Consider the following 20,020-nt stretch of genomic DNA (forward strand, 5'->3'; position numbering starts at 1 on the left):
GACATGGAGAGGGTCCACGGTGGTTCACATCCCTTATTTTTCCACATGAGACGGATTTTGCCATCCGGATATTTATACCATAAGTACCATATCATGCTTCCTGGTGTTCCCGAATGCTGTCTAATTAGCAGCCTTAAAATACCAGGTAGTCTCCATTCAGTGAGTTGCACATTTATGGGCACAAATAAGCCCAGCAGTGTTGAAAATATCGGAGGAATTAATATGGCTCTAAAATTCTGTATATTGCAATTTCCTGTCCTTTTTTGTTTGGATTTGCAAATAGATCTCTACTCAGCAGTCCATCTATGTCTCCTGCCACACTGTGATAACAAAGGCCCTTGGGAAGAGCTGGCATTGTGCTGAGAACAGCCCCTTGACCCACCTCCCCACAGGTCTAGGCAGCCATCCCCACACAGAACTTGCTCCTGGGAGAGGCTGGTGCTGGGGCAGGAAGAGCCCTGCTTTGGAGGCAGACCTGCCTGGGTTCAAATCCCAGCTCAGCAACTTCCTAATTGTGGACCTTTAGTAACCATGTTACTTAACCCCCCTCAGCTTTAACCATGGCGTCTGCTTTCGTCTTCCTAGCAGCTGTGCAAGGTCGGTATTTTTTTTCCCCCCATTTATAGATGAGGAAACTGGGCTTCAGTGTCCTGAGAGTTTGGGCCTGTGGTTCACCCTTTAGTGCACTTCTCCAAAAAGTGGGCTTGGGAGGTCTTCCTTTCAGCAAAGCCAGGCATCATTTGGGATTGCAACCCTCATAAGATGATGAGAGATAGAACCCCCAGAGGCTTGTTCCAGAACAGTCTGAAGAAGCTGTTACTTCTTCCTTCCTTGCCAACATAGCTTGCAAGCCCCCATCTTGCAGTGACTGTCAGTAACCACTTTGTAAAGCAGGCAGCAAAGGGGAAGTGCTTGGCTTTGTTAAACTCTAATCTCTCCCCCAGGTGGAAGCCTCCCATCCAGGGTATATTTTTACATCTCACTTTTGCTGCCAAATAACTTTTCCTTTAAGCCCTAGCTGTTAAGGCCCTTCCCTATACCCTGCTCTTGAAATGGCCCCATCTTGTTGACCCATCTTTCAGGACACACCTCACCCCCTCATATTCCACCCCTGGTGTTTGGCTTTGCTGTCCTCTTCTCCTTCTCCTACATGGTAAGCCGTGTATGTTCTGCGGCCATACCTGTGTAGTGTCCTGACGCCAGTAGATGCCCAAGGTTTTGTATTTTGTGAAAGGCTAGACCTGGAGGGAGGGAAGAATCCAGGGACTGTAATATTATAAATACACAGCGTTATGATCAGCCAGTGTACTACATCTCACATCCTGTTTTCTGTCACTGGGAAATTGTCTCTGGAGCCACTTGCCCTGCCATCCCTTGGGGTCAGGATGCTGGTCACCTCTGCGTCCACACGTCCATCCACCTTCCCATCATGCTCTGTACAGTTCCTGGAAGGTGTCAGACACTCTGTTCTTTGCCATGGCTTTTGGAAGAAGCCTGGAACTTTGTTCTTGAGTCCCCTCACCACCTCTAGGAAGCCTTCCGGGTAGCCTCTTTACACACGCACCCCACACACACCCAGTGCTAGCCTTCTTGTACCTTCCACATAGCCCCTGCAAAGCACTTGTTAATCTGCTGTCATGGCGGTCTGCTTATTTGTCAGCATCTGCCAAAACATTGTAGTTTCTCCAAGGAGAAAGAAAGCTGTCATTCGTCTTTTCATTTCCAGCGCGTAGCACCATGCCTGGCACATAGGTGATGTTGGCTGAATGAATGAATAAATAATGAATGCTTTCTTGGCAGCCATCCCACCAGTGCACGTGTGTGTGTGCGCACACACACACTAGCAGCTAACGTTTGGTTCCCATGGATTATTTTACCTAATCCCACCAACCCAATGAGGCACTGGCACCATTTTGCAGATAAGTACATCTAGGCTTAGAGATGGAAGGACAATTGAACCCTGGCTGAGACCCATTAATTGTACTCTTAACCGTGACATTAGTTGTCTCTTCTGGCAACAAAACAGGCTCTCTTAAGGAAGTGGCATCATCAGGTGCTAGCTGGCTCTTCAGCAGTGTGTACTAAAACTTCAGCTGCCTTCTACAAGGCACAGATGTCCCCTAAAACAAGGGATCTTCCAGACAAGGGTATGGCCTAACAAGGAGAGAAGAACAGCCTCCCTGCAAGCACTGGCAAGGGCGGCCTGACCCTATGACGGATTGTCTAGCTGGGACAAGTGCAGCTGTCCCCAAGGTTTAAAACCTGAAGGAAGAGCCTTGCCTTTGATCACTGAGAGAAGAGCAGAGCTATCAAAAGCCGGGCGCTCTCTCATCTCCAAGCCCTTCACACTGGCTTCAGAGTGGCCTCTCTCTGTCCCAGAAAAGACAGCTGCACAGGGCAGCCTAACAGCTGAGCTGGTGGATGGGGCGGGCTCACGGTCAGAGCCTGGAAACCACCACCGCAGTTTGGAGGAGGATCTGTGATTTGTACAGCATTGCACGGGCCTCTCACTTGGCCTGCAGTCACCTGATGAGCTGGGTATTGTCACTCTGTTCTCTGTGCCGCCCAGGAGGACATTGGCGGTTGGAGGTGAAACCCTGCACTCAGGTCCCGGGGCTGTGAAGGGTGTGGCTGGTACTGGAACCAGGTCTCCTGACTCCAGATCACATGCTTTTCCCCCAGTTTCCCACAAGGATTCACTTAACTGTTCATGAACCGGCCAAGGAGGAAGGGGGCGTCAGCCGGGTACCAAAGTAACAAAAACCCTTCCTGTGTCTGACAAACGGGCTCTTTCTGCCCCACTTGCTCCCTCTCCAACGGGGACACGCGTGCCCCAGCTTTAGGGGACTTTCGCTTCTAGAGAAGTTAGAATCTGCCAGGATCCTTGATACCATCCCCACCTTCATTCTCACCGTGTCCTCTGTACTGATTTCCTAAGGCTGCTGTAACCAGGTAGCACACGCTGGGCATCTATAAGAACACAAATTTATTGTCTTATAGTCTGGAGGCCAGGAGTCCAAACATGTCGACTGGGCCTTGCTCTCTCTGAAGTCTCCAGAGAAAATCCTTTCTTATCTCTCCCAGCTTCCGGTAGCCCCAAGAATTCCTTGACTTTACATGTCTATCATCCCTCTGTGTATCTCTGTATGTCTCCTCTTTCTTAAGGACACCGTCCTACTACAGTACAGAGCACTGGTGGTACAGTGATTAAGAGCTCAGCTGCTAACCAGAAGGTCGGCAGTTCGAATCTGTCAGCCACTCCTTGGAAACCCCGTGAGGCAGTTCTGCTCTGTCCTAGAGGGTCGCTATGAGTTGAATCGAGGCAAGGGGTTGTTTGTTGCTACTCCAGTATGACCTGAAGTTGACTGAACTGATAATATCTTCAGAGACCCTATTTCCGAACAAGGCCACATTTATAGGTACCAGAGTTTAGGGCTTCAACATATTGTGGGGGGGCCAATTCAGTCCATAACACTCTCCTCCACCAGGTAGTCCATCACAGGTTCTGTCAGTGTTCCCACCTAAATCTCTCTCCAGCCTGCTCTTCATCTCCTACACACCACCTCCACCAGTGTCTTCCCTGACTCCCTCTAGTCTGTTATCTACACTATGACGTTTTCAGAATGCATCTCATGGTGACGCCACCTCCTGCTCTATAGAATGGAGACAAAGTTTTTCAAATGGGCCTCCCAGCCCACTTTTGTCCAGCCCCCTTTGCCTCCTCTCACACCCCCACCCTGTTCTTCTGCCCAGCCACACTGCTGTCCCTTTCATCCCCCGTTTCATCCCCCATATTTCCCAGCACCCTTCCTCCCAGGACCTTGCACATGCTGTTCCCTGCACTGCAACTCTGATCCCATCACCAGACATCAGCTCTCACATCATTTCCTCAAGGATGTTTTCCCTGCCCTCCTGAACACACCACCTCCAATACACATTGGTTTCTGTGCTGGGTTGTGACTGTCAGAGTCATAATTTTACCTTTATATATGGAATCGACTCGACGGCACTGGGTGGGTTTATATGTGGTTATTCACTGACTCTGTAAGCTCCATGAGGACAAGAACTGTGGCCATTTTTGCTCATGGCTCCTGGTACCTAGCAGGATAAATGGATCACTAGACATGCAATAGAAGTCCTTGGGTGGTGCAAACGATTGAGTGCTCGACTATTAACCAAAGGTTGGTGGTTCACATCCACCCAGGGGTACCTCAGAAGAAAGGCCTGGCAATCTTCTTCTGAAAATTCAGCCATTGAAAACCCTATGGAGCACAGTTCTACTCTGACACACACGGGGTTGCCATGAGCCAAAATCAACTTGATGGAACTGGCTTGGTTTGATTTTTCAGACATGGAGTGGCCAAGCCCAGTGAAGTTTGCTGCTTTTTCTTGAAGCTCCCCCCACCCTACCACTACTCTCCACAGCCTGGCCTATGTTTGACCCACTTGTGGACACAAGCTTGTGGGAACAAGTGTGCTGAGTTTCACGTCCAGCCTACAGGTGACCCACCTGGTTTTTTTTTGGTGAGGGGGTAAGGGGTGATAGCCTATTCCCCCTGTCTGGCACCTGGCTCCTGGATCACAGAAAGTCTGCCAGCCCAGGTGCTAAAGATGGCTTGTCCAGTGACCTTGAGCTTAATGTCTTTAAGTGCCCATATTTCTGGCAGTTTTGCTTATTGGGCAGCAGCCACACTCATCCCCACCACGGTGCCCCTCACTGCTCGGTGAGGGCTGTGGGTCAGTCTGGCTGCAGGACCCAGCTCACGTATCTCACTCCTGTGTCTCTGTCAGGCCTCCTCCATCCTCTACCAGTCAGCAGTCAGTTTCTGCTATATTTTTCTGAATTAGGAGCCTGTGCCTTTCTGTATAGTGTTACTGCAAGGAGCCTGGTGATCTGAGAGTCCTTGTTCTGCAGGATAAACAGCTGAGGGTTTTTATCATGCGATTTGTCTTCAGGACTGTGCTCTCCGCTCGTGTGGATTTCCTGTTAAAATCTTCTTCCTTAATTCTGTGGCAAAGAAAATCACTTGGCCTCTAAAGGCTAGGGGTCCTGTGCCAGACTGCGGTTTACAAGCTGCTGTGTCACAGGGGTCGTTTCTATAGGTCCCCAGAGACCAGCCTGGTCAGTGACTCCATTATATTCCCATCAGTGCTGATGGAGGACCCGCTGGGGACAGTGCTGGAGGTGCATGCAAGAACGAGCCACAGCGCCTCTTCTCTGTTACTTCAGGAAAACAACTGAGATAAGCCCATACAGAGGCACCTAGCTCAATGCTGGCACACCATGGATGCCTGTGAGAGTTTGCTGAACAAGTAACTAAAAGAAAAGACTAGAATGTAGTATTTCCTAGTGGGGGCTCCTTCAAATATGAGTCCTCTGAGATGGTCAAGGAAAAACAAGCAACAGGAGGAGAAGGAGTTATATGGCCAAATAAGTTTGGGAAATTCTCTGTATACTATGTGACCCTCTTAGAGATTCATTAGTTACATTTGCACATCGAAGGCTCTGAGAAGGTCAGGTCTAAAGAAAGCTGGCTAACTTCATTTTACTCCATGTTTCTCAGACTTACCTGATCACTGTCTTAGTTTCCTAGTGCTGTGCAACAGAAATACCACAAGCAGGTAGCTGGAAAGAATAGAAATTATACCCACTCCTCACTGATGAAGGTGGTTAGGTTCCAAAGACCAGGTCATTATGCAAAAATCGGCATTATGCAAAAATGGAGGATGACCACATCAGATCACAAAATGGAGGATAACTGCATCATTACATAACTGTCAAATTATATCAGTACATAACTGCCAAGCCACTGAGAATCATGGTCCAGCCGAGTTAACACATAGCCTTAATCTTCATAGCCAGTGTTACTCTTGCCTCGCACCTCCGTGGCATTCGTTACTGCCAGACATACATCGTTAATGCACGAAATAGTTGGATAGGAGATTTTTTAGTGTTGTCGTAAATGCAAAATGTCAGATAACAAGACAGTTGATAAGTGAGGAATAGATGTATTTTCTCACAGCTCTGGAGGCTAGGAGCCCAAATCAGGGTCTCAGCTGTGTCATTTCCTTCCTTGTAGGTAGTCCCTGGCATTCCTTTGTTCCTTGGCTTGTAGAAGATCTTCACACGGTGTCTCTCTTCCCTTATGTGTGTTCATCTCTGTGTCTAATCTGTTCTTTTTATAAATCAGAAGTGATTAGATTTAGACCCCACCACACTCAGCTGGATCTAATTAACACAACAAAGAAAACCTTATTTCTAAACACACTTATATCCAGAGGCATAGAAGTTAGGATTCCAGCACATATTTTGGGGGGACATAATTCAGCTGATAATGCTCACTGTAGTCTTTTTTTTTTCCCCCACGTAACACACAGTGAAAGGATCCCTGGTGGTGCAGTGGTTAAGTGCTTGGCTGCTAACCAAAAGGTCAGCAGTTTAAACCCACCAGCTGCTCTATGGGGGAAAGGTGTGGTCATCTGCTTCCATGAAGATTTACAGCCTCGGAAACCCTATGGATCAGTTTTACTCTGTCTTACAGGGTTCCTGTGAGTCAGAATCAAGACAACAGCACTGGGTTTGGTTTGGGTTAATCCTCCAACCACAAACCAAACCCATTGCTGTCAAGTTGGTTCCAACTCATAGCGACCCTGCAGAACAGAGTAGAACTGCCCCATAGGGTTTCCAAGGAGCAACTGGTGAATTCGAACTGGCAGCCTTTTTGTTAGCAGCCAAGCTCTTAACCAGTGTGCCCCCAGGGTTCCAGTTAATGCTCCAGCCACTTCAAACTCCTGCTAGGATACAGGATAGAAGGTGGCAGGGATCACAGGAAGTCCAGAGGGACATACTGAGTACCAAAGAGGAAGAATTTAAAGACAGCATGAAGGAGGTAGCATCTCAGCCTGATGTGGAAGGATGAGAAGGTTCCCATAGCTGGGGGAGAAGAAGGGCTTCCAGGCTGAGAGCTGGTTGTGAGCAGAGGCTTGAGACAGGAGTGCCCAAGACCTGGTTGGGAGGTGGACACATTCCTTTCGGATATAGGATTTAGAAAAGGTTATGAGATATACAGGCTGGAGTCATCTCAGGCACTCAGCACAATTCCTGCCTGAGACTGCTCTGAAACTCTTTGGCAAAATAGTAAACTGTGGAGGACTTAACATTGCCGTTCTAAGTATCTGGACCTTATCTTTTGAGCCGTTGTTTCTCAGCGAGGGTTTTGAATCAGCATCAGAGGTGGAGTTTCCAGAAACACACCCATGCGAGGGACCCAGCCCTAGAAATTCTGACTTTGTGAGTTTGGGGTGGGTCCAGGAATCCTGCTCCTTAAAGCTCAGGAGGTGATTCGGAGTGGGCCCCCCAGTGAAGGAGTGCCAGAGGTGATGGGGATCCCTTAAGGGTTTCACCAGGGCAAAAAGTCCAGGCTCTTCCCCTAACAATTGTACATAAGATCAATGGAGGGGACGCACTCACCAAATAGGGTTGGGACACTCTGTTACTCTGCAGCACTCCACGAATCCACAAGTTACATTAGCTTGTTAGAGACTCAGAAAACCCTGCAGTAAACCAAACCCTTTAGGAAATACCACAACGACTCGGCACTAGGGTGCCTAGGCTTAACTTCCAGGTTTTACTGCACTGCTGTTTTCTGAAAGTTGCCATCTCCCAGACTTTGCAGGAGTGAATTCTCATATCGTTAGAGTTTCCCTGAATGCTAAAGTCAGTCAGCCCTGGTTTCGCTGAGGAATCCCACCCAAACTCCCAGAGAAGGTTCTTGGGCTGGAGTGGTTATACCGGTAGCTATTTGCTTACAAAAACAGAGCAAAATGAAAAACCAGTTGTCATGGAGCTGACCCCGACTCATGGTGACCCCATATGTATCAGAGTAGAACTATGCTCTGTAGAGTTTTCAATGGCTAATTTTTTGGAAGTAGATTGCCAGACCTTTCTTTCGAGGTGCCTCTGAGTGGACTCAAACTCCAACCAGTTGGTCAGTAGCCCAGTGCTCTAATTGTATGCACCACCTAGGGACTCCATTTGTTTATGACAGACTCTTTATTTCCTTGGGCATTTTCTATATACTGTCTCGGACTTGAAAAACACAATATTTGGGTCTGCAAGAAAGGTTGCTGCCTCCCAGGCTCCTTTCTTCATCACCAGGATCCTGTGGAGAGCCTGTGGATCCGGCTTCAGTGTCCTGGGGGAGGGAAATGACTGGGTGGGTGCCGTTGTATAGATCTGCAGCTGGCAGTGAGCTAACTGCCTCCAGTGGGCTCCTAGCCCTTGTTTTATGCTGGCCAATGGAAGGCAGTCCTAGCCCTTTTCATTTGGGGCCCTCCTGGTGGACTTACAAGGAAAAAAACAAACAGTCCACGCAATCAATTGGCTCTGGGTTGTCCTGGCTGGCCCACATCCAACTGACACTTGGCTTCCAGCCTGAATGTTCATTTTCTCTGCTGATGCTGTTTTTTCGCTCAAATCACAGCCTTGTCTATACAAGGGAAGCATTCCCCTCTGCCTGTTACCTCACTGTCATTAGCTGCCATCGAGTCACCATGGTGAGCCCCCCACTCATTCTGAGCCCATGCCTGATCCTGCACCACCCCCATGATCAGCTGCAGATCTGACCGTGGTGATCCATAGGGTTTTCATTGGCTGATTTTTGGAAGTAGATCTCCAGGCCTTTCTTCCTAGTCTGTCTTAGTCTGGAAGCCTCCACTGACAGATGGGTGATGGCTGTACATGAGGTTCATTGGCCGGGAATAGAACCCAGGTCTCCTGTAGGGAAGGTAAGAATTCTACCGCTAAACCACCAGTGCCCCTGTTACTTAACTGAATGAAGACAGGCAAAAGGAAACCTATTAGCCACTTCTTTCAAACCTGGCAGAGGGTGCCAAGAAGCTTCAGTCACCCTGAGTTCATCGGCAGCCCGGGGAGAGGATGGGGCACTGGCTAGTCCACAATACACAGGGCCACAGTGGGTCTGAAGCTGGAGCCATAGGCTGCCCCGCCTGGGCCCTGTGTGTGGCCTACACTCCCTTCCCAGGAGACTCCCAGGTACCTCAGGCTCCCCCTCTGCAGACTTTGCTCCACACCTACCCAAGGAGACTCCCGGGTACCTCAGGCTCCCCCCATGCAGACTTTGCTCCACACCTACCCAAGGAGACTCCCGGGTACCTCAGGCTCCCCGCCTGCAGACTTTTCTCCACACCTACCCAAGGAGACTCCCGGGTACCTCAGGCTCCCCCCCTGCAGACTTTGCTCCACACCTACCCAAGGAGACTCCCGGGTACCTCAGGCCCCCCTCCTGCAGACTTTGCTCCACACCTACCCAAGGCAACTCCCGGGTACCTCAGGCTCCCCGCCTGCAGACTTTGCTCCACACCTACCCAAGGCGACTCCCGGGTACCTCAGGCTCCCCGCCTGCAGACTTTGCTCCACGCCTACCCAAGGCGACTCCCGGGTACCTCAGGCTCCCCTCCTGCAGACTTTGCTCCCCCACACCTACCCAAGCAGTGGTTTCTGTGTTACTGGAGTCAGCGGTGACATAAGGAAGAGGCACACATTCTGGATTTCTGGCCCCACAGGCGAGGGATCTTTCCCCTGACCTTAGTAGGGAAGCATTCCCAGTTCCAGCACAAGCAAGGAGCCTATGGACTCTCACCAATGGTGTGATCATAAGTTTGTCTCTGTTTCGCAGTTAATGTTTAAGAGAGTATGACAGTTACCTTTCAAGACTTTGTGGCTCATTGATTCATCTGTTTATTTATTTGATTCTTTGATCGACCTCAAGTTTATTGAACATGTGTTCGTATCAGGCAGAGTGTTGAAGTCTAGCAATGGAAGCTTCTGCCCTCAGGTGTGAGAGACAGGAGGGTCCAGGCAAGGGTGTCCAGCGGAGACATTGGTGTTGTGGCTGCAGTCTGCACTGGGCACTTGGAAACCAACTCCATGACCACTAAACATCCATGTTATGTGATGGAACTTCATTTTTCAAGGGATTCACTCTACCTTGTATTCACTCTTGGGTCTCCAGTAGGGTATTCTCCACACTTTTACACATCTTTGTTATTTTTTCCTTTCTGTTTTTTTTTTTGAAGTCATGATTTGAAGGCTGTGGTTTATCTCACCTCACTTCCCTCTGCCTCCCCATTTTCTCCTTCTGATGGGTCCCTTCTTTCAGGAACCCCTGTGTTAGGAAGGGCTTCATGGTGACTCACCTTCAGAAAAACACTTTTCTGTTGATTCAGGTCCCTGCCTACCCTGAAGATGAGGAACATGAGCTCTGGAGTTCAGGCAGACCTGAGTTCAAATCCACCCTCCTCTCAGCTTTGCATTCATGGGAGGGGGGAGGGGGAAAATTGCAGCCTCTCAGAGAAGCATTAGTTTCTTCCTGAATAAAATGGGGATGAGAAGACTACTTGCTATTGTGATGGTCGCGATAGTTTTGTGAGGAACACTTAGCATGGGACCTTGCCCATTACTGATAGCCCAGCAAACATTACTGTCATTATGATTACTGAGCAGTTGCACATACTGGTCCCATCTCCCCATCTTGGGAGCATTAACCATGGTACATCAACACTGTTGTTAAAGGAAAGAAAGCCAAAGTCAGTTACAATAGATTAAAGGCGGAAATACCCTGAGAGTCAAGTGAAGTAGGTACTGAGCCTCACGATGAACACTGCATGGGGTACCTTCAGTTCTTGGGAAGGTCAGCGGACACAGGGACAATTGCCTTTTCCTGGCCGCCTCACCTCATAGCACCCTCTGGTGGAGGAAGTCTTCTTGGGAGGCCCTTAGCTCTAGTGGCGACTCCCAGAAGCTCACCTCTCCAGCCTCCACATTGGTCCTCCCACCCCGGCTTCTCCCGGCTGCTCCCTGCTGTATCTGCTCACCCATCTGCATCCTCACAGCAACCTTGTCATCATATCTCTCATTCACACAGTATACAGTCAGAGGAGCCTCGGGGCTCTCTGCCTGAGTACGCGGGAATTACTGTGGTTAAAATTATTGTTAGACTCTTAGGAGCCCTGGTGGTGCAATGGTTAAGCATACAGCTGCTAACCAAAAGGTCAACAGTTCAAACCCACCAGCTGCTCCATGGGAGAAAGATGTGACAGTCTGCTTCCATAAAGATTACAGCCTTGGAAATCCTATGGGCAGTTCTACTCTGTCCTGTAGGGCCGCTATGAGCTGGAATCAACTCAACGGCAATGGGTTTGGTTTGGGTTTTTTACAGAGCTCTTAACTGTGACCCAGAGGCACTGGGCCAAATGCTTTGGGCACGTAATTCTCATTCAATCTGTACAGCAGTCCGTGGGTGGCAGAGGTGCCCAGTCAGTCACAGGCCTACTGTCTTGAAGGCAGCATTCAAGCCCAGGTTACTTGGCTCCTTAGACCAGGTTCTTAGCCATTATTTTATACAACCCCACTCAGTAAAACCTTGTATAGGGCACAAGGCTCCCTCCTCTTTGGGCCCTCCAATTTTTTATTTTATTCCTCCTCCTCTTCCTTTCCCAAGTCATCCTTTAAAATATATGCACTAAACCCCTGATTTATGCCGGAACTGGTCATTTTCCCCCACCTGACTGGGATTTTTTTTTTTTTTTTCTGAGAGAGAATGAAGCTGAGCCTTTGCTCACCAGGAGTGGCCTGCATGCTTGGCCTTCAAACCAAGAGCAGCACCCTCAGAATCTGAGTCAGGTAGCACACTGGTTAAGAGCATGTGCTGTGGCAGCAGATGCCAGGGTTTGAACTTCTGCTGTGCTGCGTTCACCATGGGATCTCTCTCTGCCTTAGTTTTCTCTTTTGTACACTGGGATTTAATAATCCCCAGAACACAGGTTTCTTGTAAGGATGACATGGTTTATATGTAAGTAATTAGAATGACATTTAGTACATAGTACATATTCTATCAACATCACTCCGCATTACTTCTCCAAACACACCCTTCTCCTTCCTGAAGGTCCCACAATTTCCAAGAAATCTCAACCCTATAGGACTATCTTCCGAAGACTAGCAAAGGAAAAGGTTGTTTTCCCTAGAGACTGTTCTCTCCCCACGGTTCCCGATGTTACGCTGTCCTGCGGTTCAGCACCAAGCTCCCTATGAGTGTTGGAAAGGTTTTCCTGGCTGATCAGACTGCAGAACTCAAGACAGCCTGGCTCCTGCTCCCACCTCCCTTCTGAGACTAAATCTGTAGGGAGGAGGGAAATGACTAAGGGGAACTGTAGGTGTTCAGTGGCCTAGTGTGGCCTTGGTTCACCAGGTTCTGTTTGTCTGGGCCACCTCATGAGCTACTGCCTCCTTCGAAAGTCAGACTTTATGGGCTTTAAAAAAATCCATTTGTATGAAAGAGCTAGAAACACTGGGATAGCCCTAGGATCAAGCTAATTAATACCCCCTTTCACACAAACGGGGACTTTGGAGGGTTGGCTGAACCTTTGAAAAGGAACCTTCTTTTGAGAGTGTTACATGTAAGTCATGGCAATAAAACCGTGGTGGGGAGGAAGAACCTGGGAGGAAAATAGCTGAACACAAGAGGAAGCTGTCATCTCTGGAGGTGAATCAGCAGAGGGAAAAAAACGTTCTTAATGCAAATAAGGCCCACTGAGCCCTCAGCCAGAGGATCCTCAAACTTAATGATGTTCACATCGAATTCAAGGAGAAATTAATCATGCCATTTTAAGACAAAAGCAGGCAGCCTCCTGTCTCAATGAGGAATCCTTCCCACTGAAGTGGAGTTCTCTCTGGAATAATTAAATTGCTTGCTGAAGTATGAAAAATGTTCCATTAACTGGAGTTGCCTTGGTTGAGCAAGTGCCCTCCACCTCTTCTAACAAGCCAAGATAGCTCTGATCAAGGGCAAGGAGCTACTGGGCCCAGACAGACCATGAAATCAAGCCAAAATCCTAGCTGCTATCATTTCCAAGCCAGAGAACAAAGTTCCTGAGGGAAGAGTGCTGGTTTTTTTCATGAGCAGCCATTTTACTCATCTGCAGATGTCGCTGTGGTGCTTTATTCTTCCAGAGTCCCCGAACCTAACGAGTCTACACCCTAACAAAGGAAACAAACCCTGAACTAAAAGAATGGCCGAGGCTCATTTTCCTAGAATGTCCCCAACCTACTTATTCATCATCGGCAATATTTCCAGAGTTTAGGTATCTTATTTCAAAAGGGAAACCCTGGTGGCATAGCGGTCGAGAGCTATGCCTGCTAACCAAACAGGTCAGCAGTTCAAATCCATCAGGTGCTTCTTGGAAAACCTATGGGGCAGTTCTACTCTGTCAGCGATTGAGGAGCAGTGTTGTTATCTGTCAAAATGTATACACAGCCATGGACTTTCAGATTCATTCATTGCAAGGCGATGGTAGTGATAGCACTGTGCTCAGCCGGTGTGATCTGTACTGCTCTTTCTATAGTATGAGGCTTGGTATTCCATGACACAGTCAACCAGCCACTTGTCACAGGCACATTACACCATCACAGCGCGCCACACACTATAGCAAACCAGCCGTCACCCATTAGCAGTGATTTATGTTGATGGAGTCTTAGTATCCATGAAGATGAATATCCATATACATGAAGACAACTACTTACTACTCATTGACCTCTGTTTACGCCCAATTTATTCATCTTATACGTGTTTAACAATCAACATTTTTAAGCATTATACAGTCAATTTCCCTCTAAGTATTTGTACACAACTTAAAAAAATGTGTATTTAACAAAGGAAAATTTCCCAACATTTAAACAGATTTTACATATAAACAGTTCTAAATATTCTAAATATTTATTTGAAATGACATTTCTAAAAACATTAGATTATTGCAAATGTTTGAAACTCTGTAAAAATAAACCACACACATAAAGATCAGGACGCTTAAAATAAAGCTGGGGTATAAACACGAATTTTACAAATGTGGTCATTTCTGTATTATCTTGATTCTTATCCATATCATTTTTAAAGTTTTTATTTTACTTGCAATTTTATTTATTCTGACAGTTGCTATCTTAGTTTCCCAGGGCTACTGTAACAAAATATCAAAAAGTGGATGCCTTTAAAGGACAGAAATGTGTTATCTAACAGACTAGAAGTCCAAATCAGGGTATCAGCCATGTTGATTCCTTCTCAGGTCTGAGAGAGGAAGGAACTGCTTCAGGCCCCTCTCCTAGCTTCTAATGGCTTCAGGCAATCTTTGGCGTTCTTTACCTTGCAGCTGCATCTGCCTGCATTGTCACATAGTCATTCTTCTTCCATCTCTCCTCTTTTATAAGACACCACTCAGATAGGATTAGGGCACACCTTACTCTGGTATAACCTCAGGTTAGCCTTATTGGCAACATCTAAAAGGCCTTACTTATTTCCAAACAAGATCACTTCAAAGGTACGAGGGGTTAGGACTTCAACATATCTTTTTGGAGGGACACAACTCAGTTCTTAATGGGTGCCTTCCTAAGGTCTCAATAATTTTGTAAGAAACCATCACAGACTAGCCAAGGTTACCAGGTCCAGTTATTGTCTGGTTGCTTCTTGATTGGGACCTGGGAACTGGTCGCTCAGTCCATGGTGGTTCCAAGCCTTTCTTGATCTGGCTCAGTCCATTTTCCTAACTGAATCCCTTTTATTATGCCAAAGGACTCCTAAGTTCCTATCCTTCATAAGATTTTCGTTTTTGAAACTTGGTGTCTTCCCCAGGAATGATAAATTTTAAGTTTTGTATATCTGCCAGTTCCTGACCCATTGTTCTGTCATTTTGATTTATTGAACGTGTCTGTTCACATTACTGAAAACTTATGTATTCCCTATTATTATTTTATCCTAATTAGTTGGGCCATTTAGAGGGTTCGTCTCCTAGGAGATGAGATTGAGCCTGGGTAATGAGCTCTCTTCTTTAGGACAGCTGGCTAATTCAGCACCTTGAAAGGCAGTATTGGGTTCCCTTTCTACCTGTTTGTTTGGTATGACCATGGATACTGGTCAGTTTTTCCTAAACTTGGTGTGGAACCGGCTTCATCTGGAACCAGGTGTTTTATCTTCTGCTTAACACGAATAGGAACAAATATACCGCATTTCAAATATGATTATGCAGAATAGAGTTCCTCTAACTTTAGTCACTGGCATAGCACCTTTATAATTCTTGGTTTACCTGCATGCCACCTATCCCGTTGTTGACATAACACTTTTCTTTAATTAGCTTTAAATCTACTTCCATGTTTTAACCTAGCCTTATCTTAAATTGTTGTTGCTGTTAGCTATGGTCAAGTTGGCCCCCAACTGATGGCCTCCCCATGCACAGTGGAACAAAACACTGACCAGCCCTGCATCATCCCCATGATCGTTGTGAATCAGACCGTTGTGTACCATAAGGTTTTCACTGGCTGATTTTCGGTAGTAGATCACCAGGCCCTTCTTCCTAATCCATCTTAGTCTGGACACTCCGCTGGAACCTGTTCGGCATCATAGCAACATGCAAGCTTCCACTGACAGATGGCTGGTGGCAGTGCATGAAGTGCACTGGCTGGTAATCGGACCCAGGTCTGCTCACGGAAGTGAGAATTCTACCACTGAACCATCGCTGCCTCATGCTCTTAGACCGTAATGGCCATAAAATCACATATTTGATGTATCTGTTATATTTCAGTTAGCTTTTTTGTTAAATACACATTAAAATAATAATGGTAGAATTATTGAAATGAGGGGGTTGTCCTTGTACCCCCTTGATCCCCTTTGTATCCTGCCAGGGTACATGTCCCCCACTTGAGGACACCAGGCTGAAGATCACATGCCAGGGATTCTAACCACTGGAAGTGACCAAACAATGTAAAAGGATTTTAGAAGACTAATCTTCCATTTTTAAAAGCAAGAGGAAGTCTTAGTGGCTGATGAAACCACATACTTTGAGAAAAATAGAGTACGATAAAATAAAATAGAAACACGTGACCTCAATAAGACCTGTGTTCCGGCTCTGTTGGTATTTAAGGTGATGCACAGGCCACAGCAGGGCTTCTACCCATTGTCAGCTCTCACGTGAGCCCTGAGCACCCAGGGCAGGAGGGGGCTGCTTCCAGATAGAATTGAATGATCAGAAAACTATCATCTGAGGAGGAGCGATCACGTAGGGCAAAGATCTGGGGGCAAAGCAGCCCAGAAAAAGGAGCTGAGCCCCAGGGACAGAGTCCTGAGCAGGAGATAGCCTTGGTGCACAGGAGAAGCAGCTGGACTGGAGGGAGGGACAGGGGCCTGGTAGGAAGTGTGATCAGACCGCTAAGGGACAGACCACAGGCCAGGGTACAGAGTGTGAATTTCATTGCTGATGGGACAGGAGACCATTACAAGATACTGAGCAGGAAAGTGCTTTGATCCAGACCCACAGGCCACAGTGCAGGGAGTGATTACATCAGAAAATTGAGTGAAAACTGAGGTACCAGACGGGACATTCTGGTTAACCCCCAAGTGAGGGCTGACTTGGTTTCCCCATGGAGGTCACCGTGGACATGATGAGAAGGAATTACATTCAGGATATAGCTTGAAACCAGAGTTTTCAGGAATTACTGATGAATTTTGGGATTAGGTTTTGTCCTGAGCAACCAGGTGGCTCCTGGTACCAGGTACCGAGATGGAAAGGATGCACCAAGAAGGGGCTTTAGAGCAGGAGGAGCCAAGCTGGGAGCACAGAGCGTGTGTGACCTCTGCCTTCTCTCTCCTTGCAGTGATTCCGAAGGTCACCAAGCACCTGCTCTCAAACCCCGTGTTCACCTGCATCATCCTGGCCGCCTGCATGGAGATTGCAGTGGTGGCTGGCTTTGCAGCCTTCTTGGGGAAGTACCTGGAACAGCAGTTTAACCTCACCACCTCTTCTGCCAACCAGCTGCTCGGTGAGTCCATTACTCCGTCCTCCTGAGAGGACAAGGAAAGGCTGTAGTGTATGTAATCTGTAAGAATTTACTGAGAGCCTCCAAAGAGTCAGCACCGTGCTGGGCCTGTAGCAGCAGTATATACCTGGTATTTGTGCAGAAGGAATTTCATAGTATATTCTCAGGCTTCTGAAGCAATTACTAAAAGCATGTGATAATAAAGAGTTAAAATATGACACACACATAGGAAGCATTCTCAGAGGCTAGGAAGTCGATAGATTGGTATAAACTGGAGAATTTGGGGAAGATGAAGGAGGAGTCCCTGGGTGGGGCAAATAGTTAACACACTTGGCTGCTCACCAAAAGGCTGGAGGGTGAAGTTCACCCAGAGGTGCCTCAGAAAAAGGGCCTGGCAATCTAGTTCTGAAAAATCAGCCATTAAAAACCCTATAGAGTACGTTGTACTCTGACACACATGGGGTTGTCATGAGTCAGAATAGACTCAATAGTTTTTATGATTAAGGAAGAGAGGAATAAAGATGGATCTTGAAAGTTTAGAAGGTTTTGGTTAGGTATGAGAGAAAGCAAGAATATTCTTGGCAGCATGAAAACCATAGTCAGCAAATACAGAGCTTTGAAGACATATGCTTCCTGCCCCCACCCCTCCCTGTACCCATGGCAGACATAACTAACTGATCCCTAAACTCAGGCATGACCTTACAGTCCTTCTCCATAGTAGACTGTAGACATCTACTTCCAATTATGTGTAGTTGGCATGCTAAAGAAAACCAATTTACCCTCATGAGAAACTGCATTATCTATGTGGCATGAGGAACGTGGTCTCACAGTGAGTGAGAGAGAGGGGAGGGATCAAGAGTGACTCCCAGGTTTCTGGCTTGGACAGCTGGTGGTACCATTTCTGAAAACTGGAAATAGTGGACAAGAATCAGATCTGTGGGGAAGACCTTGAGTTCACATTTGAATTTGCTGAGCATGAGTTGCTGTGGGATACCTAAGTACCGATGTCTGTATTTGGTCGAGGGCTCGAGAAAGAGATCTGGGTTAGTAATATGAACTTGGTTGCCGTCAGCATATGGATGGTAGTTGATGTGGGAGTGGAATTTATACCAGTTAAATTTTAGAATTAGTAAATAAAAGGCCAAATGCCAACCTGGAAAAAATGAAGGCAAGGACTCTGCAAAGAAGTTTAAGAAGCAGCATCCAAAAGAAATCCAGAGAGTGTGGGTTATGAGAGTCAGCGGAAGAGATGATTCCAAGAATAAAGGAGATATCAGTGATGTAAGTGGTCACACAGGCTAAGGGCTAATGTGTCTCTGTTAGCTTTAACAATGAGGAAGACCTTTGACTTGTATCAGGGCTGTTTCTGTTAAGTGGCAGAGGTGGCAGCCAGATTGTGATGTGGAGGACAGCCTACATGGGGAAAGGAATAGATAGTGACCACAGGACACTTTCCGGAAGCTTAGCTGCAGAAGAAAGGAGAGAGACAGTGGCTGGCGGTGTGTGTCAGGACCAAGGTAGAGGGGTGGTGACTGCTGTTGTTGCTAGGACAGGAAACGTTTGAGCAGGATTCCACGGAGAGGGAAAAGAGCCAGCAGAAGATGATCTGCAGAAGAGGGAGGGAATGTGGGTGGACAGCCCTTGGCCAAAGAATTCATCTGTTCCTCTGAAAATGAAGAAAACGAAAGAGGCATGAGTGTGGCTACTGAGAGTGTGACAGTACCACTGGGAATTTGAAGGTTTTCCAGCACTATAGACTTTGTCTTCTCTGTTACATAGGAGTTCAGATTATGTGCTATGAGGAATGGGCAAGGTGAAATTTTCTGATCTTCCCCTCTAAAACCTGGCACATCACAAAATGACTAATAAACAAATGAAAAGCTGCTAACCATCATGAGTCATCAGGAAGGTACACAAAAAAACCACAATGGGATACTAAGGCAGAGCTACCAAACTGATAGCACCAAGTGTTGGCGAGGATCTGGAGCAACTGGAACTCTCGTACACTGCTGGCAGGAATGTAAAGTAGACAGTCACTTTGGAAAACTCCTCTGTGGTACCTGTTAAAATTAAGCAGATGCTTAACTCTGTGATTCATCTGTTCCACTCCTGGGCATATACCCAACAACATTGAGTGCTTATGTCTACCAAAAGGCATCTGTAAGAATGTGCATAGTAGCTTTATGCATAATAGCTCCAAACTGGAAACAGCCCAAATGCCCATCAACAGTGGAATGGGTAAGTAAACTACAGAATGTTCATTCAATGGACTATTACTGTATGACATGAAAAAGAAAGCTTTGATACATTCCCCAGTGAGGATGAATGTCACAAAGTTGAGAGTTGAGAGAGTTAGACATAAAATATTATATGAATTAAAAGAGGGACATTTAATTAAAGTGACAGAGGCTAGAATAACAGTTACCACTGGGGTACCAGGGAGCTTTCTGGAGTGCTGGAAATGTTCTATAGCTTGATCCTAGCACTGCTTACAGGGGTGTACAGATGAAAAATTCTTCAGGCTATTCTTTTAAGCTTTGTGCACTTATACCGTACATAACATGTATCATGGCACCTCTCCCTGAGAACTGCTAAAGTAGCATAAGCCTTTTTTTTTTTTTCTTTTTTACTAATAACTCTTTACCACCCACTGTTTTGTAGGTATTACCAAAATGCAGTCAGCCCTTTAATACCTGTCTGACAGAGCTAGGGCAAAATGTATCTCTTTGTAATTAAAGTTATAACTTCTGTGATATCCCTAGGGTCACTCAGGCTTAACTCTTCAGCACCAAAGAGTTTCCCTCTCATCTCCTGACCTCTTTGTGCCCATTCCTTAAATTCTGATTACACTCACATGGTGGCTTCAGCTTTGGGGCCCTGTTCTATTTGAGAACAGATTCCTAAGTTTTCTGTTGACAAACAGATCAATAGTGCTCTGGGCAGAAGGTCAAAAAAACAATCTTGCCTCTTTGCACCAGTTTCTCTCCCGGTGACTTTTGCCTTCTAGAGTGCTTGGCGTGGAGGGCCTTCTCCCGCCGTGTGAGAGGCAGCCTCTTGGCAGTCCCCGCAGCAGTCCAGGAAGGCAGCATGCCCACCCTCTCACTGTGCACTCCGATTAGCATGGACTCTGGAGAGCTGGGTGCA

The 20,020-nt window shown here is 46.9% G+C and overlaps 1 protein-coding gene across 3 annotated transcripts in view; it reads left to right on the plus strand.

Annotated features, from left to right (window-relative positions):
- Positions 1-20,020, plus strand: part of SLCO3A1 (solute carrier organic anion transporter family member 3A1) — a 350,108-nt gene that overhangs the window by 282,413 nt on the left and 47,675 nt on the right. For all 3 annotated transcript variants that reach the window (XR_007519927.1, XM_049906091.1, XM_049906090.1), the window contains exon 5: positions 16,715-16,879. Coding sequence is in view for 2 of the 3 variants with exons in the window: in XM_049906091.1 (XP_049762048.1) it covers positions 16,715-16,879 (165 nt within the window). In the remaining variant the exon portion in view is untranslated. The remainder of the gene's footprint in view (positions 1-16,714; positions 16,880-20,020) is intronic.

This window comes from Elephas maximus, chromosome 13, assembly GCF_024166365.1.
Source record: "Elephas maximus indicus isolate mEleMax1 chromosome 13, mEleMax1 primary haplotype, whole genome shotgun sequence".
Lineage (NCBI taxonomy): Eukaryota > Metazoa > Chordata > Mammalia > Proboscidea > Elephantidae > Elephas > Elephas maximus.